Source organism: Pavona decussata, unplaced genomic scaffold (genome assembly GCF_977016875.1).
Source record: "Pavona decussata unplaced genomic scaffold, jaPavDecu1.1 SCAFFOLD_368, whole genome shotgun sequence".
Lineage (NCBI taxonomy): Eukaryota > Metazoa > Cnidaria > Anthozoa > Scleractinia > Agariciidae > Pavona > Pavona decussata.
In genome coordinates this window covers 237,829-252,500 of record NW_028145744.1, presented here as the reverse complement: position 1 = coordinate 252,500, position 14,672 = coordinate 237,829, and the positions used below count along the sequence as shown (strand labels likewise).

General features: G+C 41.9%; 4 protein-coding genes and 1 pseudogene across 7 annotated transcripts in view; 1 reads left to right on the top strand and 4 right to left on the bottom strand.

Moving 5' to 3' along the window:
- LOC146452451 (uncharacterized) overlaps nucleotides 1–805 on the bottom strand; it is a 76,588-nt gene extending 75,783 nt beyond the window's left edge. For 2 of the 3 annotated variants that reach the window (XR_014859735.1, XR_014859734.1), the window contains exon 1: nucleotides 522–775. Coding sequence is in view for 1 of the 3 variants with exons in the window: in XM_085097834.1 (XP_084953960.1) it covers nucleotides 522–599 (78 nt within the window). In the remaining 2 variants the exon portion in view is untranslated. Of the gene's footprint in view, nucleotides 1–521 lie in introns of all 3 variants that reach the window. The other variant, XM_085097834.1, reaches the window with a different exon arrangement.
- Nucleotides 806–1,604: 799 nt separating this feature from the next.
- LOC146452450 (uncharacterized) lies at nucleotides 1,605–5,820 on the top strand. Of its 2 annotated transcripts, XM_085097817.1 has the most exons (4): nucleotides 1,605–1,738; nucleotides 1,818–2,065; nucleotides 4,559–4,760; nucleotides 5,196–5,820. In XM_085097817.1, the coding sequence occupies exons 2-4, from the start codon at nucleotides 1,829–1,831 to the stop codon at nucleotides 5,420–5,422; spliced, it is 666 nt and encodes a 221-aa protein (XP_084953943.1). In that variant the 5' UTR covers nucleotides 1,605–1,738; nucleotides 1,818–1,828; the 3' UTR covers nucleotides 5,423–5,820. The 2 variants fall into 2 exon arrangements, with proteins under 2 accessions (XP_084953943.1, XP_084953942.1); XM_085097816.1 differs by having other exon boundaries at nucleotides 1,625–2,065.
- Nucleotides 5,821–5,950: 130 nt separating this feature from the next.
- Nucleotides 5,951–6,634, bottom strand: LOC146452449 (uncharacterized). Its single transcript, XM_085097884.1, has one exon. The coding sequence runs from the start codon at nucleotides 6,632–6,634 to the stop codon at nucleotides 5,951–5,953; it is 684 nt and encodes a 227-aa protein (XP_084954010.1).
- Nucleotides 6,635–6,714: 80 nt separating this feature from the next.
- Nucleotides 6,715–8,013, bottom strand: LOC146452448 (uncharacterized). Its single transcript, XM_085097883.1, has one exon. It carries the CDS (start codon nucleotides 8,011–8,013, stop codon nucleotides 6,715–6,717), a length of 1,299 nt encoding a protein of 432 aa, XP_084954009.1.
- Nucleotides 8,014–8,066: 53 nt separating this feature from the next.
- LOC146452447 (uncharacterized) lies at nucleotides 8,067–14,613 on the bottom strand (annotated as a pseudogene).
- Between the last annotated feature and the right edge of the window lie 59 nt (nucleotides 14,614–14,672).

Genomic DNA, 14,672 nt, shown 5'->3' with positions numbered 1-14,672 from the left:
GTCCCAGTTCGCAACTTTTTCTTCCTCAAAGAAATTGCTTGATTTTTTTCATTTCTGGTTTACTAAGGATTCCAGATTAACAGAAATATGAAGATTGCAACCGGTCAAAGTATAAACAATCATATTTAGCGGTACGCTCGCAAAATTTGTCTTAAACCAAAAAGTATAAACGCGACTAAACGCTATCTTGAGTTTAAAATCAAAGGAACCCTAATACCAATCATTTTATTAAGCCGCTGGCAAACATAAAATACTGCAATACAAAAAATACAGAGAAACTAAAAAAGGACTTTTTTCTTAAAGATCGGCAGATCACGAATCCCTGCCGATTTGCTTGACGAACCGAAGATAACAATTTCCATGTTACAATAAAATTGCACAATCTTACTTCTCAGTAAGAAAATATGTCGTGTACTTTTGGTTTTAATATCGACTGGTAAAAACGACTCCAGCTTATATTTAAAAAATGTTCCGTATTTAAAACTTTCAGAACTTTGAAAGAAAGAAAGAAATATACTAACCTCGGTGAATCTTTTGTAAGTCCACAGTATTGAAATCAATAAGATCGCAATGGAAGCGATAGCAAGACCAGCGATCATCGTGAAAGTTGATTAGAAGGCAACGGTATGAAGCGTCCTCCTCAAATACTGGAAGAAACTGAAATTACGAAATGTCACACACTCAAACTTTAAACAAGTTGTTCCGGGAATTCCCAGAAATCACATGATAAAAGAATTAAATCAACAGCCGGATATATACTGAAAACTCGCGTAGGCTCACTGCATGTGGTAGGGAATTTTCCCTCATTCCAAAATTACTATTACTTTCGTAAATGACGCACAAGGAGTCACGTCACTATGCTGACGTCATTTTAGTAATCCTTGATTCTCCGAAATCGCAAATTTTAGTCACGCGGGTAATTAAGCTATTAAAAAATACGCAATGACAGCGAAAATATTTTTATTTTTTTAAGCCTGCAAGAGTGAATTTAACAAGATCAAGTTATGTTTAATTTAATGGTGCGTTTAATGTTAAAAAATACTGTGTTCAATGCATGTTATTATTTTATTATTATTTGTTTTAGTTTAGAAACTGACGAATTAACATGATTGATATATTTATACGAGTATTTAGTCGTTTGCTAATTCGCTTTCAAAAGCTGACTCAGGAAACATACAGTGCGAAATAAAGAAAAATGCAGACTAATTTTCGGGATTTAACTATTCAATTATGACGATATGTTCTCTCAAAGAGCCACAAATGCCTTTATGTATATGTTCTAAAATTGCTTTGCTTGCGATCTGAATCCGTGAAAAAGGAATTTAGTTATCAGTCAACTGTACTTTCAACTACCTGTGTTTCTCGGAATCAAACTAGCATGTGACCCAACCCTAATTTGGTCCTTATTTTACAATTGCGGTCAATTACTTTGCTTCAGGGGAATTCCATCGTCTAATCCGTGAAAAAAAGAACTTAGTTGTCAGTCAATTGTAATTTTAACTACCTGTGTTTCTCGGAATCAAAGTAGCATGTGACCTAACCTTTTTTTCACAGAGGCTATTTTAATCGCGGTCAATGACTTCATTAGGTCCGGGGAATTCCACCGTCTCAGCGGCCGTTCCAGCGCACCAGGATCTGTCACATAATTTCTTATGTAGCGGGTTACATAAAAAGCCGTCCTGGAGTCCGGGCCTGGAGCATTGCTTGATAGCTGTGTAGCTGAGCTGACTGCGATCTCGTAAGAAATTATAGCCTTTTTACAATCAAAATGGTTCTCACTCTTGCACAAGTTGAAGACAGCCTTGTTTTCCGAACAGGCCAAGATGTGATGGAAAGCAACGGTGTGGTGTTGTTTGGAATGAGCCCTGGGAATCCGTACTTTAAATCTGGCGTCATTGAGGACTATGTAGATTACTTGGGAAAGGAAAAGAGGCGCATCGTAGTGGTTGTACCGCAGCAGCCCGCGGAACACACGTACAGAGCTCTTGGGAGCAAAGATGCTGTAAAGCGCGCTAAGAAAAACTCCAGCCAGCTTAAGTCACATTGCAGAAGAGCTATTGAAAAGGTAAGTGAAAAAAAAAGTTGTCGATGAATGTATATATCTTCTTCAGTCTGTAAAAATGTTTTATTTTTGAAATCACAGAGATGTATGCCTACCTGATTTTCTTTCCGCTTGTTTGTTTTTTTTGTAATCGGCGTCGCATGTTTTCTTTTTACATACTATGTCTGCGCTTAGTATCTATTTACGTCTCTTTTCCGATCGTTGATTTTATCAGCGTTATTTTTTATTTTCGTCGAGTACTTAGCGAAACGCAATTAAACCCAATGGTACGGTGATCGTTTATCAATGCCCTTTTGGCAATTGTTGGTTTTCACATGACGTCATAAAAAACTGAAATTCATAGCTAAACACAATTTGGGTTTTTATCTTCATCACATAAAAGAAGATATAAATTTCCATCGGCTTGCTTGTTTTTAGCAGGATAGCATTCTTTGTTTTGAAAATAGAGCAGTTTGCGCAGTGCGTGACAGAAGGATTGCTGCTCCAAACATGTCACGTACATGAAAACAAAACATCGATTTACCTCGTGGTTTTTTTGTTTTTTTGTTTTTTTTTTTTGTTTTTTTTTGAGGTCTGATCAGCTAACATGTAATAGAAGCGTCTATGTCAATGAATGAAAGTTCAGCAGAGAGAAATAGGTTTGAAATGGCCAAGGTAAACTCCAGATGTTTTGCTGGTTTCCGGCTACCATGTTGGGGCACCCATGACATGGAGTTCATACTAAACTCTGTAATTTCCGTGGTACATTTTCTCGAATAACTCGATTATGAGATATCGCCCAGCCCTGTGGCTTTCACACGTTGTTTATGTATCACTCTTCTACAACATATCAATTTCTTGACTTTATCTATTGAATGGTTGAGGATTTTATTTTTTTACTTGCGTGACGATGTGTGACTGGTGAAAACCACCAATAACTGGATCTCTGATTGCTTTCTGATCGATAATTTCTGGCATTCAGCTAAAGTTCATGAGTTCAAGGTTTGAGGTTGAAATAAATGTTATTTGTTCCGTGTGCTTGCCTAATCATATCATGGCCGGGGGAGGGGGGGGGGGGGATTTCCCCGAAGTGAAGCGTGATCAGATTACTTCCACAAACTTATGCCTGGGTCAAAGGTCGAACTGCATATGACCCAAAGGGTAAAGCTCGGCCGTTGAAGCCTGCGTGGCCGGCGTAATCGGGGAAGGGGAAGGGGAGCGAGGAAGGCGAGAAAAAATGCCCCTCATTATTTCTCGCCTCCCTCGCTCCCCTTCCCCTTCCCCGATTACGCCGGCCACGCAGGCTAGGCCGTTGGGTCAAACGTCGAACTTAATTCATCGAACCAAATTCAGAGCATGATAATATACATTAACTAGAAATACGTGACTCGCAAGACCTCGCGAAGCTGGGGCTGGGTGGAAAACCCTCTTTACCCATATTGTAGCATCAAATGAGGAGATTAAAAGGGGCATAGGATTTTTTTTGATGAGCATGGTCTTTTCGTAGTTCCACATGTACAGGCTAGTTTGCGGTTGAAAATCTATTTCTGACGCGACGTAATGTACAACGGGCGAGCAGCGCTGTCGTGTTCGATGAATTTATTTCCCACGGAAAATTATTTTACCGCGGCCACAAAACGTGTAATTTCTTCAATGCAATCTTTCACAAAAAAGATTTCTAAAAGAAAGGGAAAATATTCTGGAGAGATCATAGTTCTGTATCCAGTGAATGTTGATGAACATTGCAGTTGAAATTTGATCATGCACGCGTATTTTTTCCGATGTATGCAAATTTTGCTCCAGACGACGCCAGACAGTCTGACGTCATTCATACTTTGTTTTTCACTGTGGCTAAGCAACAGTGCGGACACCTTCAAAGATATAAACATATATATATATAAATATATTTTTCGCTCGAATTCGCGCGCCTTAGCTCCGCTCGGGCCGGCTCGGCCCGACAAATTTATTAACCTCGCTACGCTCGGGCCTTCGGCCCTCGCTTCTCGAGGAATTATCATGATTTTTTAATTTATTCTTAAGTTTGATTCATGAAAAGATCGGCGTTTGTCCCGCAGTCCACAGTCGATCTTCACACCGTGTTGGTCGATCCAAATTGAATTGAGTGAAACGTCGAACTTATCATGAACTTAATTCGCTCAGTTTAGTTCGTCTCGTGTGAAGTTCAACGTTTGACCCGGGCCTTACTCACGCTTAGTTTAGCCAATTGTGTTACACTGATCAAACGCAAACGAAAATTTCTGTATGTGGTGATGAAACTTTAGTTATTGTGTATCCCTCCTCGACCCCTTCCCGGCCACCCCCGGAAATCAAAAAGTCCAATTGAAATTCTAACTTTGTCAAACAACAGATTTTAGTACGAGAAAGTGAAATGTCTCCTTTACAAAAGTGAGTAAATAACGTGTTTAGGAGTTGGGTTAAGGGTGACACCTCACTTCACCAGCTTTAAGACTCTTCAAAAAACGAAGTTGTCGTAATCTGGCTCTTACCTGTTTGCAGGTGTCTAAGGGTGATCAAATGGCCGGGGAGTTTTACATGTTGGACTGGACACGAGAGGTGGACACACACGAAGCCTACATTGCAGCTTTGGACTTCGTCATCAAGTTTTACAACAGCAATTCTAGTTTTCGCCAAGATGTGGCACGATCCACCGCCAAAGTGCTCGGTAAAGATGTCGCAAGCTCTGAGGAAAGTGACTCAGGTCAGATAAGAGTATTTGCTTATACTTCTTTGTGGTGAGAAAAGCGACAACAGTTTTGATTTTTGAAACATGTTTCGACAGCTCTTCTGTCATCTTTAGCTTCAGTTTAACGTGTATTCAAAACTCAAAACGTTGTCGTTTTCTCTTAAACGTAACCTGCCGTACTGCTATCCAGACCTTGAGTGGTGAGACTGGTTAATTTATACTCTAAAAAGTGCTTACAGATCGTGGTTGATTGGATATATAAGTTAAATGATTCCTTGACAAGTACCCACCGGTCCGTCCATGATTACAGTCTACCTTCCTTTGTGCCGACTGCATTGAACCCAGCTCGTCTGTTCAACAACGAGAGGTTGATTAGACGATACTCACTGCTAAGCTCAGTCTTAACATATGAATTTTTTATTTATTTATTTTTTTTATTTTATACAACAGAATCCTCAGGCTCTGAGCTCGAAGACGACGAAAGCGTCCAAGAAGGAGTATACTACTTGTTGAAAGAACTGGCCTTCATAATCGCCGGCAAAGACATGTTCAGGACAAACAAAATAGCGGTCATCTATCACCGGAGCTGGCCTGTGTACGAGAAATTTGTCAACGGAGACTATGACGGGGAGGCCAAGGAAGGACTGGGGCTAGCCATCATCAACTACGCTCTTTAAACTGGTCTCATAGTCATTGAAAAAGTGTTGCGGAATTCTTTTAACCCCGCTCCGCTGGTTCAAACAAATCAAGAGGACTGTGTCTTTCGATGTAACAACACGATTTAATCCAATCCAACAATCTACTGCGATGTACAATTCTCACATATTCAACGTTCGTAACACAACGATCAACGATCAACGATCAACTAAAACATTCTAAGTATACAGTGGTTCTTCTACTATCCTTGCGCAAGGCAGTATTTTTACATTAATCACATGTACAGTAAAAGTTCCCATTGTAATGTATCTAAATTAAGTGTCTATTACAAAATCGCACGTTCTTTCACCTTATTTAGCCTAAGAAAATGTATGCAGTTACATCATTTTATATCGTAAATATACTCGGACTTTGTCTATATTATTGTGAAATCTTATGTCACGAAATCTAACTTCTTTGCGCTACAAATGTCAATTTCTAATTAATATTTAATCACAGAACAATCAAGTTACTATTTCTTTCCCGACACACTCCCCCCCTTGACTCGTCTACGAGTCAAGCATTAGTCTCGATTTCCATGTAGAGTCTAAGGCCGCATTTCTAGGAGGGACTCTTCTTGTCGGAATTTCTGTATTCCGCCTGCGTTCGCTAAGTGCTCGTATTCCCTCCCCTTCGCTCCGAAACTCCAACGGATAAAGTTTCTGAACTGGTCTGGAAAGTCGAATCGGTTTTCCCTTCGTAACGACTCTGACAGTAGCTCCTCTAACTACGTTATCTCTACCTGTCACTAGTCTCTCTACAACTCCCATCTTCCATTCACCCCTTTTCCTTTCTTCCTCGTACACTACAACTACATCCCCTACTTCTACCTCTCTTTCTCTTTTTCCTGACTTACACTTATGGAATTCGCGCAGGTTTGCAAGATACTCCTTTCGCCACCTATTCCAAAAATGACTCAACCTAGTGCTGAGATACTTAAATCTTGCAGAGCAGTTGTCGATATTAATGGCATCGTCTGGTTCAGCAACCTCGTCTGGAAGTGTTTTGATGCGCCTCCCATAAATCAAGTGTGATGGTGTTAAAACCTCTTCTCCCACTTCGTTGTATTCGTACGTCAATGGTCTTGAGTTGAGTGTACATTCTATTTCAGCTAGCAGAGTCGCCAATTCATCGAATGTCAATCTCGCGTTTCCTAGAGTTTTCCTCAGGCATCCCTTCACACTGGCAACCATTCTTTCGAAAAATCCTCCCCACCAGGGTGCCCTTTCTAAGCTAAATTTCCACTCAATTCGGTCTCGTTCTAAATCTGCTTTTACTTCTGGATGGTCAATAATTTCTTAAGCGTCTTCTCTGTTGCTTGAAATGTTTTCGCATTGTCTGAAACGATCAACACAGGCATTCCTCTTTTAGCGATGAACCTTCGCAAACAACGCCTGAACGTTCCTGTAGACAAATCTTCTACCAACTCTAAATGCACTGCTCTTGTCACGCAGCATGAAAATAACGCAATATAAGCCTTGCCCATTTGCCCCGATTTTTCCTTTACATAGAGTGGTCCAGCAAAATCTACCCCTACCCTCGAAAATGGTGGAGCTTCCTTGACTCTAAAATCAGGAAGCGCAGCAGTCGGTGGGGTACTATAGGGTTTCCCAGTAAACCTTCTACAAGTAAGACACTCACTCAAAATTCGCTTTACCACTTGCCTACCCCTTGGGACCCAATATCTTGACCTTAACTCAGATAATGTAGCTCTAACTCCACTATGATAAACTCTCTGATGGCACTCTTCTATGACCAACCTTGTGAATCTATGCTGTCTGGGCAAAATGACTGGTCTCCTGGCTTCACTTTCTAAATCTGAATTAACTAGTCTACCTTCGCATCTTAAACTAGCTCTGTCTTCCTTAATACCAAGCTCGCTAACTAGCTGCTTAAAATTAGTCTGCTGCTTTAAATCGCTTTGGACTGACTTCAGCCACTCAATCTCGGCGCATTTCAATTTATCCGCTTCTAATCTTCCAGTTCGCTTCTCGTTTTGCTGTGTCTTTGCTCTTGAGTTGTCAATGAATCTCTTTATCCAGGCTGTCACCCTGACGAGTCTCTGTAGCGTGCTGTAGTCATTCACGTCAATCACACCGGCAATACCACTCACAATTTCCGCCTTTGTCATCATTACAGCCGCGCTTTTCTTTTGTTCGATCAGGCTCTCTGGGGTTTGTAAGCTTTCTGTTAACACCGGCCAATCTGTTAGCCATGATGGACCGCGCCACCAAAGCTGGTTTTCTTTTAGCTGCGAGGCAAACACTCCCCTGGAACCAAGGTCAGCTGGGTTTTCTTCTGTCGAACAGTACGCCCAATCTTCTTTGTCAGTCAATTTCAAAGCTGAGAGCTGAGAGCTGTCTTGCTGTCCAGCCAGAACCTCACGCCATCCAACCTGACTTGTGACTGTAACGCGTTCTTCACTGTGTGCATAAGCTGCGCAAGTATTCTCGCCGACATTAATTCTAAGCGCGGAATCGAAAGTTTTTTTTAGAGGGGCGACTCTAGTTTTGCTGGCTACTAATCTTACATGAGCTTTACCATCCTTCGTGCGGTACACGAAGTAAACCATGGCACAATAGGCTTTCTTGCTGGCATCCCCGAACCCATGTAAATAACACTCTGTTACATCCCCTCCCCCTGTCTCATAAAGGCATCTGTTTCTACAAATCTCTTTAGTTTCTGCCAAATCTTGGACCCACTTGTCCCATTTTCAGTTTTAATTTCTCCCGTCAAAACCTGATCCCAATCGAATTTGCTGTTACAAATTTCAGGGCTAACCATCCCCAAGGGATCAAATAAACTTGCCCTTAGACTTAACACATTTCTTTTTGTTGCTTCCAACCCCTTAGCCTTGTCGGCTATATGCTGAAAGTTGAAACGAAGGGTATCGTTTTCACAATCCCAAGCTAGACCCAATACCTTTTCTCCCTTCGTTCCACCCTGGGGTTCTAGTTTCGACTTGGCATAAGTCTCTTCGTCCTCGAGTCTACCCACTTCCCGGGTTGTTTTGTTGCTCTCACGTGTGCTGATCATTTCCCTTAGTCCCGGGTCATTGGTCTTCCACTTTCTCAGGGTAAATCCCCCCTTGGCCATTCGTTCCCTTGCGTTCTTGTAAAGGGTAAAGGTTTTATCAACTGTTCGTTCCCCAGTCACTAAATCATCTACATAGAATCCCTCTATCATTCTTTTCACAAATTCAGGGTCTGCTTCTGCATAGGTAGCCAGATGGTGTCTTATCGTCCCATTCAACAAAAAGGGTGAGGCATTTAACCCAAAAACGACGCGACAAAACCTGTACACTACAACACTCAAATTACTGTCACGCACGTCGTCAACCCACAAAAACCTCAAACTATCGCGATCTTCTGGATCCACAGCTACATTCAAAAATGCCTTTTCAATGTCCCCCACTAGTGCAATTTTGTTCTCCCTAAACCTTACAAGAATATCGAATAATAAGGGATTCAGTGATGGCCCCGTATGTAAACAGTCATTTAGGGAGGTCCCATTCTTGGTTTCTTTCGACGAAGCGTCGTAGACAATCCTTAGCTTCGTGGTCTCTGCATCCCTACGAATAACTGCATGGTGGGGTAAATAATGGACGTTCCCACCCGGCTCTTCCAATTCGGACACTTTCTCGATCACCCCTGCGCTTAGCTGTTCCTTTATAATCGAATCGTATTCGTTCAAAACTTCTGGTTCTCTCTTTAGTCTCTTCAACTGACCTTTCATGCGCGACACGCTGTTTGCAAAATTACTCGGAAGGGGGTCATGCCCTAGTTTCCACGGCAGCTTGACCGAGTACCTCCCCTCTAAAAATTCTATTTCGTTCTCGAACGATTCATGCACTTCGTCGCTACTTTTTATGCCTAAACTTTCTAGATCCCACAATCTGCTAACTTCACGGTCTAAACTAGCTTTGTCTAGACCTGCACTGTCTTGCGATATGAAGTTTACTGACACTTCCTGAACACTCGCTTCGCTAAATTCATATGGCCTTTTTAGGGGACCCGATAGCACCCATCCCAGTTCAGTTTCTATCGCGACGGGCTCCTCCGACTCCCCCCGTACCGTTCGACCCCTTTGAAATTCCCACAAGTAGTCCGCTCCTATTAGCAGGTCGATTTCGAGCTCTTCTTTAGATTGAAAGACGTCAGAAAACCAAAGGTCACGCAAGTGCGGGAAGTCGATTTTACAACCTCAACATGCTCGTTGCTTATGTGTGAGATTTCTGGCACAACATAAGCTTCGAGCGCCTGCACACGACCGCCACGAAGAGGCTTTATGTCAAAACGTACGACATCTCGCAGCCCTGATTCTTTGCCTTTCTGGCCAAAAGTACTAATCGTGATCCATTCCTTTCTTTCTACGGGTAACTCGTAATTGAGAGCCGCTTTAGCGGTCACAAAAGATCGATGACTTCCAGAGTCAAACAAAACTCTAACCCTCCCTTGCGTACCCCCCTTAATCAATGCTTGGGCTGTCTGGAGGGCTATCCTACATTCAGTGCCCACAAGTTGTGCGCTGACGTTATTCCCGGGCCGATCGCCATTACCTCCCGTTGGTCTATCTTGATTCCCCCCCGAGGCCTGTTGCGATTTGGCCATGCACAAACAAGAATTATGTTGTCCCTTACATAATTTACATTCTATTGTTACGCTACAGTCTCGGCTGCGATGGCCCTTTTCAATACAATTAAAGCATCTACCGAATTTAAGTAAAAGTTCCTTCCTTTCTTTTATGTCTTGTACCCTTTTGCAATCTTCTGGGGGGTGGCCTCCAAGGCAAAATGCACATCTCTTGTCAGCTGTCTTGTCCCCTCCTTTGTTAGTGAATAACGCACTCGCTGTCTGGGGTCCCTTTCTGCGGTCACTCGATCCACCTCGTTGCGCAGTTAAATTATGATCTTCCCGCAATTCAACCTCCGTCAACAGAGAATCCAGCAAGTCTTTGAGGGTCCACTCCAGGTACTGCTTTCCTCGGGAGATTGTTAAGCGTACTGAATCCGGAATCCTTTCCAGCAGCATGGGGACGACTATCTCGGAGTAAGTACGCTCGTCGACGTTCAACGCTTGACGGACTCTGTATTTTGTCTCCACGAAATCATAGAGGCCGCGCAATCTCGCCGTGTCGCTATCATTAAACACAGGTCTTGTGTTCAACAGTTCATTCACCAGAGTTCTTTGGATTGCGGTCTTTTTTCCAAAACGTTTTTTCAACAATTCAACCGCTGCTTCGTAATTCGCGGACGTTAAGGAAAATCCTGTAATCGCCGATCTCGCTGGCTCTAGCAGTAAGCCTCTGAGATACGAGAATTTGTCCACGTTTGACAGGCTGTCGTTTGAATGTATCGCACTTTCAAAGGAATCCCAGAACTCCTGCCACTCTTCCAGCTTTCCGCTGAACTTTCGTACATCCAGTTTTGGAAGTTTCACCCGGACGGTCTTGGAGTTCGCCGAGCTTGAGGTCGCTCCGTTCTCAACGACGTTCTGGTAAGGACTAGAAGGAGTTCCACTCACGTTTTGACTCTCGCTCAATCCAGGCTGCAACACAGTTAGCTTTTCGTCGATAGCTGCAAGTCTTTGAAGTACGTCAGCCTTCAATCTTGCAGCTCTGTCTATCTCGGCCGTGATGTCTTCTTCGGTGGATTTTTCATCGGCTATGAGTTCGGCATAAATTTCCTCGTCAAGAGGCAAGATCTTGTCAAGCTGTTCTTTTAGGACTGTGTGCCACTTAACAAGTTCAACTTTCTTCTCAGCTTCATAGCTGTTTAGGCACTCGTCAACGTCAGGAAGGACTCTCGTTACTACGAAATCCTCGATGGCCTGCTCTAACTTTCTTCTTGGACATTCTTTAATCCGGCTATCAATGGACCAGATGTTGCGGAATTCTTTTAACCCCGCTCCGCTGGTTCAAACAAATCAAGAGGACTGTATCTTTCGATGTAACAACACGATTTAATCCAATCCAACAATCTACTGCGACGTACAATTCTCACATATTCAACGTTCGTAACACAACGATCAACGATCAACGATCAACTAAAACATTCTAAGTATACAGTGGTTCTTCTACTATCCTTGCGCAAGGCAGTATTTTTACATTAATCACATGTACAGTAAAAGTTCCCATTGTAATGTATCTAAATTAAGTGTCTATTACAAAATCGCACGTTCTCTCACCTTATTTAGCCTAAGAAAATGCATGCAGTTACATTATTTTATATCGTAAATATACTCGGACTTTGTCTATATTATTGTGAAATCTTATGTCACGAAATTTAACTTCTTTGCGCTACAAATGTCAATTTCTAATTAATATTTAATCACAGAACAATCAAGTTACTATTTCTTTCCCGACATCGCCGTAGTCATCCCAGTTCACTTGGTTCTTAGGCGCGATTCTTCGTTGACTCGCTATATATTAAAGTGCCCATATCGGAATTTTTTTTATTTTCTTACCTGAATCTAAACATCACCTTAAGAACTTCAGTGAAAAAATTTTTCGATTTGCATAAAATACGAATTTTTTATGAATTTTGTAAGACGTTCAAATTTGCCGCCATTTTGGCCCACCATTCGCATTAGTCTCCTCTCGGTTTAGCAAGAGCTGTGAAGTAGATTCAGGAACACGTGACTTCAGCCTTTCTCTGGATCTCACTGAAAACAAGTCGCGGTATTTCTTCACGTTTCTCGAAAATGCCGGAAAGATGTGTTGCAGCGAGATGTGGAAACATCAAAGACGAAGCGAATGGAATAAGAATGCACAGGATTCCTTTCTTTGGCACCACATGCCTGCAAAGACTGAGGACGCGATAGAAATGGATCGATTTTATGCTGGAGCGGAGGAAGATGTGGACGCGCGCCTGGAAAGACCTCGTCCTTGTGCTCGATGCACTTCAATGACGAGAATTTCACAAGGCTGACGAATTCAGGTTTAAACTTAAAACGTGAACTGAAGTAGGATGACATCGCGCTTGTGTTTATCCTTTAAAACAGCTAAGCGAAAGGAAGACGAAGACCAAGAGCCACCTTCGAAGAGGAGCAGGGAAAAGCGAATGGTAAGCTTTCGATACTGAATATTCACACCCGCTTGTGACATTCTAAGCGTTGTAACTTTCTGAGGTTTATAGTTTGACCTCACTGTTAAAATATGGCGTAATTGTTTTGGTATATATTCTCATAGATCGTGAGATCCGCGAAGTTTCGTTGAGACCAAGCTCTCAAAAAATACTAGGCAGCACAAATGCTACCACTGATGTAAATAGATCGATGCGAGAACAGTCGCACTCGGCGAACACAGAAAACATTGTAAACCACGATGTAGATAAGGTAGATAAACTGCAGCAAGAATTCAACGAGCTCAAACAAATATTGTACACACATGTGTTGCAGAATTCTGCAAACAATAAAAATGTTGAAAAGTATAACAGCGTTATCTCTGAAAACCTAACCACCACAACGGGGGTTCAAAATAAAAAAGGGCACAAAACAAATAACAAGCGCAAAGAGCGCAGAAAATAATTGGCTAAAAAACGGATTGAGACACAAAGAGAAAAACACGAGAAATTCATGAAGAATTTTTCAAACAAACAACTTAGCGACAGCCTTTTAGCGTTATTTCTAAAGGGCTCAAATTTGTCCCGACACCGGTGACAGACACGAATTACATTAGACGCCTTCGAACATTTCGCAAAACGTATGCGCCTAAAAGATACAATGGATTTCGTAAACTGTGGGACAGTGACAAAAAGGAAATTAACCTGTTCATTGGACAAGCTAACAACTTCCATCCTACAATTAAATTTACGGCCGAAATTTCAGAGAACGAGACAAGCTATTATTATCACAGTTCAACACGTGTCCTTCCTGTAGTTCCGCGAGAACAATGTCGCTAGTCAGCGCTTCCCAATTGCCTTCGAGTTCCTTGCAGCAGTAGCACTCGCTGATGTTTGCTAGCAGATCACGGCTACAGTTACCACAAGTACATCTACGTGGAAAATAATTCGTTCGAATGTATGTGAGTACTTGGCCATAGTTTTGACAGATGATAATGAAGAGCGCGTATGCAAAATGCAAGGTGAGAACTTTACCATCCACTAACACGCACTCTATTCTCCAAGCGTTTTGTTAAATTTTCCTCGAGTCGTCGCTTCTCCTCTTGTTCCTTGCGATATATTTTTAGCCATTCTTCGTCTGCTATCGGCTCGTCCGCGTACGGTTCGAGTGTATCATCATCTTCACACGTATTACTTGTTTCGTGGACGCCATCTATCGCCTCGACTGCGACGCTTTCAAATTCGTCCTAGCTGCCTTCTTCAGCGGTTTGCTCACTTTCCGTGTCAGATAGGTTTTCTGCCATGGAATATACTTATTTCGAGCTAAGTTTTTCCTTCCTACCGGTGAATCTGACGATTTTCTTTCTGCCGCGAATGTACTTTACTGAAGGTCAAGTGAGTGCATAGACTCGAGAGTTCCTGAATGTACGTCACAGACCATGTCACGTGGCCCTATTGTGAGCCTGTCGGCATTCTCATCAGCGGGGCGGGTGGACCGCAATAAAATAGGATTTTAAAGATTTGTAAAATTCATAAAAAATTCGCGTTTCATGCAAATCGAAAAAATTTTTCGCGGACGTTCTTCGCGTGATGTAAAGATTCAGATGAGAAAATAAAAAAAATTCCGTTATGGGCACTTTAAGTTAATGATGTTAGAGAAAAAATTGTTTCTTGATCCTGTCATATAACAACAAAACAGATTTCGTCTTCAGGATCGAAAATTAATGAGGGAATTGAAAGCTTGTGCTTGTACATAAATTTTCGATCCTGAAAACGAAACCTGATTTGTTGAAAGTTAATGATAGTTGCAATCGATCTAAAGGGTTGGTTCGCCAAGGTTTTAGTCGCGATGGGCGGTTAAGAATTTTGAGATAGAATAAGTATTTCTTCCCGATATCAGGGGAATAATTAATTCAAAAGAAAAAGAGCAAGAGAAAATTTTTTTACACGACTTCATTAACAAATAAAATTACATCGAAAGTAGAGCATGAACGACGAGAGTGAAGCTGGATTCTAAGCTCTCGATACTGAAATACAGTCAGTAGCCAGGTTGGATCAAGTGGGCCTTTGAGACTTTGCTATCAAGACTTGCTATTAGAAATGCCACGGAGATATAGTTTACTTCCCGAAAGGCTGTAGATAAAAATATTTATTTGCAAAAGAAATTAATT

What these genes read in the sequence shown, in the direction of transcription:
- LOC146452450 (XM_085097816.1), top strand. Translation starts at nt 1,769, where the DNA reads ATGGTTCTCACTCTTGCACAAGTTGAAGACAGCCTTGTTTTCCGAACA. An exon ending in GCAGAAGAGCTATTGAAAAG is followed by an intron (nt 2,066 to 4,558) that starts GTAAGTGAAAAA and finishes ACCTGTTTGCAG; the next exon opens with GTGTCTAAGGGTGATCAAAT. An exon ending in CTCTGAGGAAAGTGACTCAG is followed by an intron (nt 4,761 to 5,195) that starts GTCAGATAAGAG and finishes TTTATACAACAG; the next exon opens with AATCCTCAGGCTCTGAGCTC.
- LOC146452449 (XM_085097884.1), bottom strand. Translation starts at nt 6,634, where the DNA reads ATGGTTGCCAGTGTGAAGGGATGCCTGAGGAAAACTCTAGGAAACGCG.
- LOC146452448 (XM_085097883.1), bottom strand. Translation starts at nt 8,013, where the DNA reads ATGGTTTACTTCGTGTACCGCACGAAGGATGGTAAAGCTCATGTAAGA.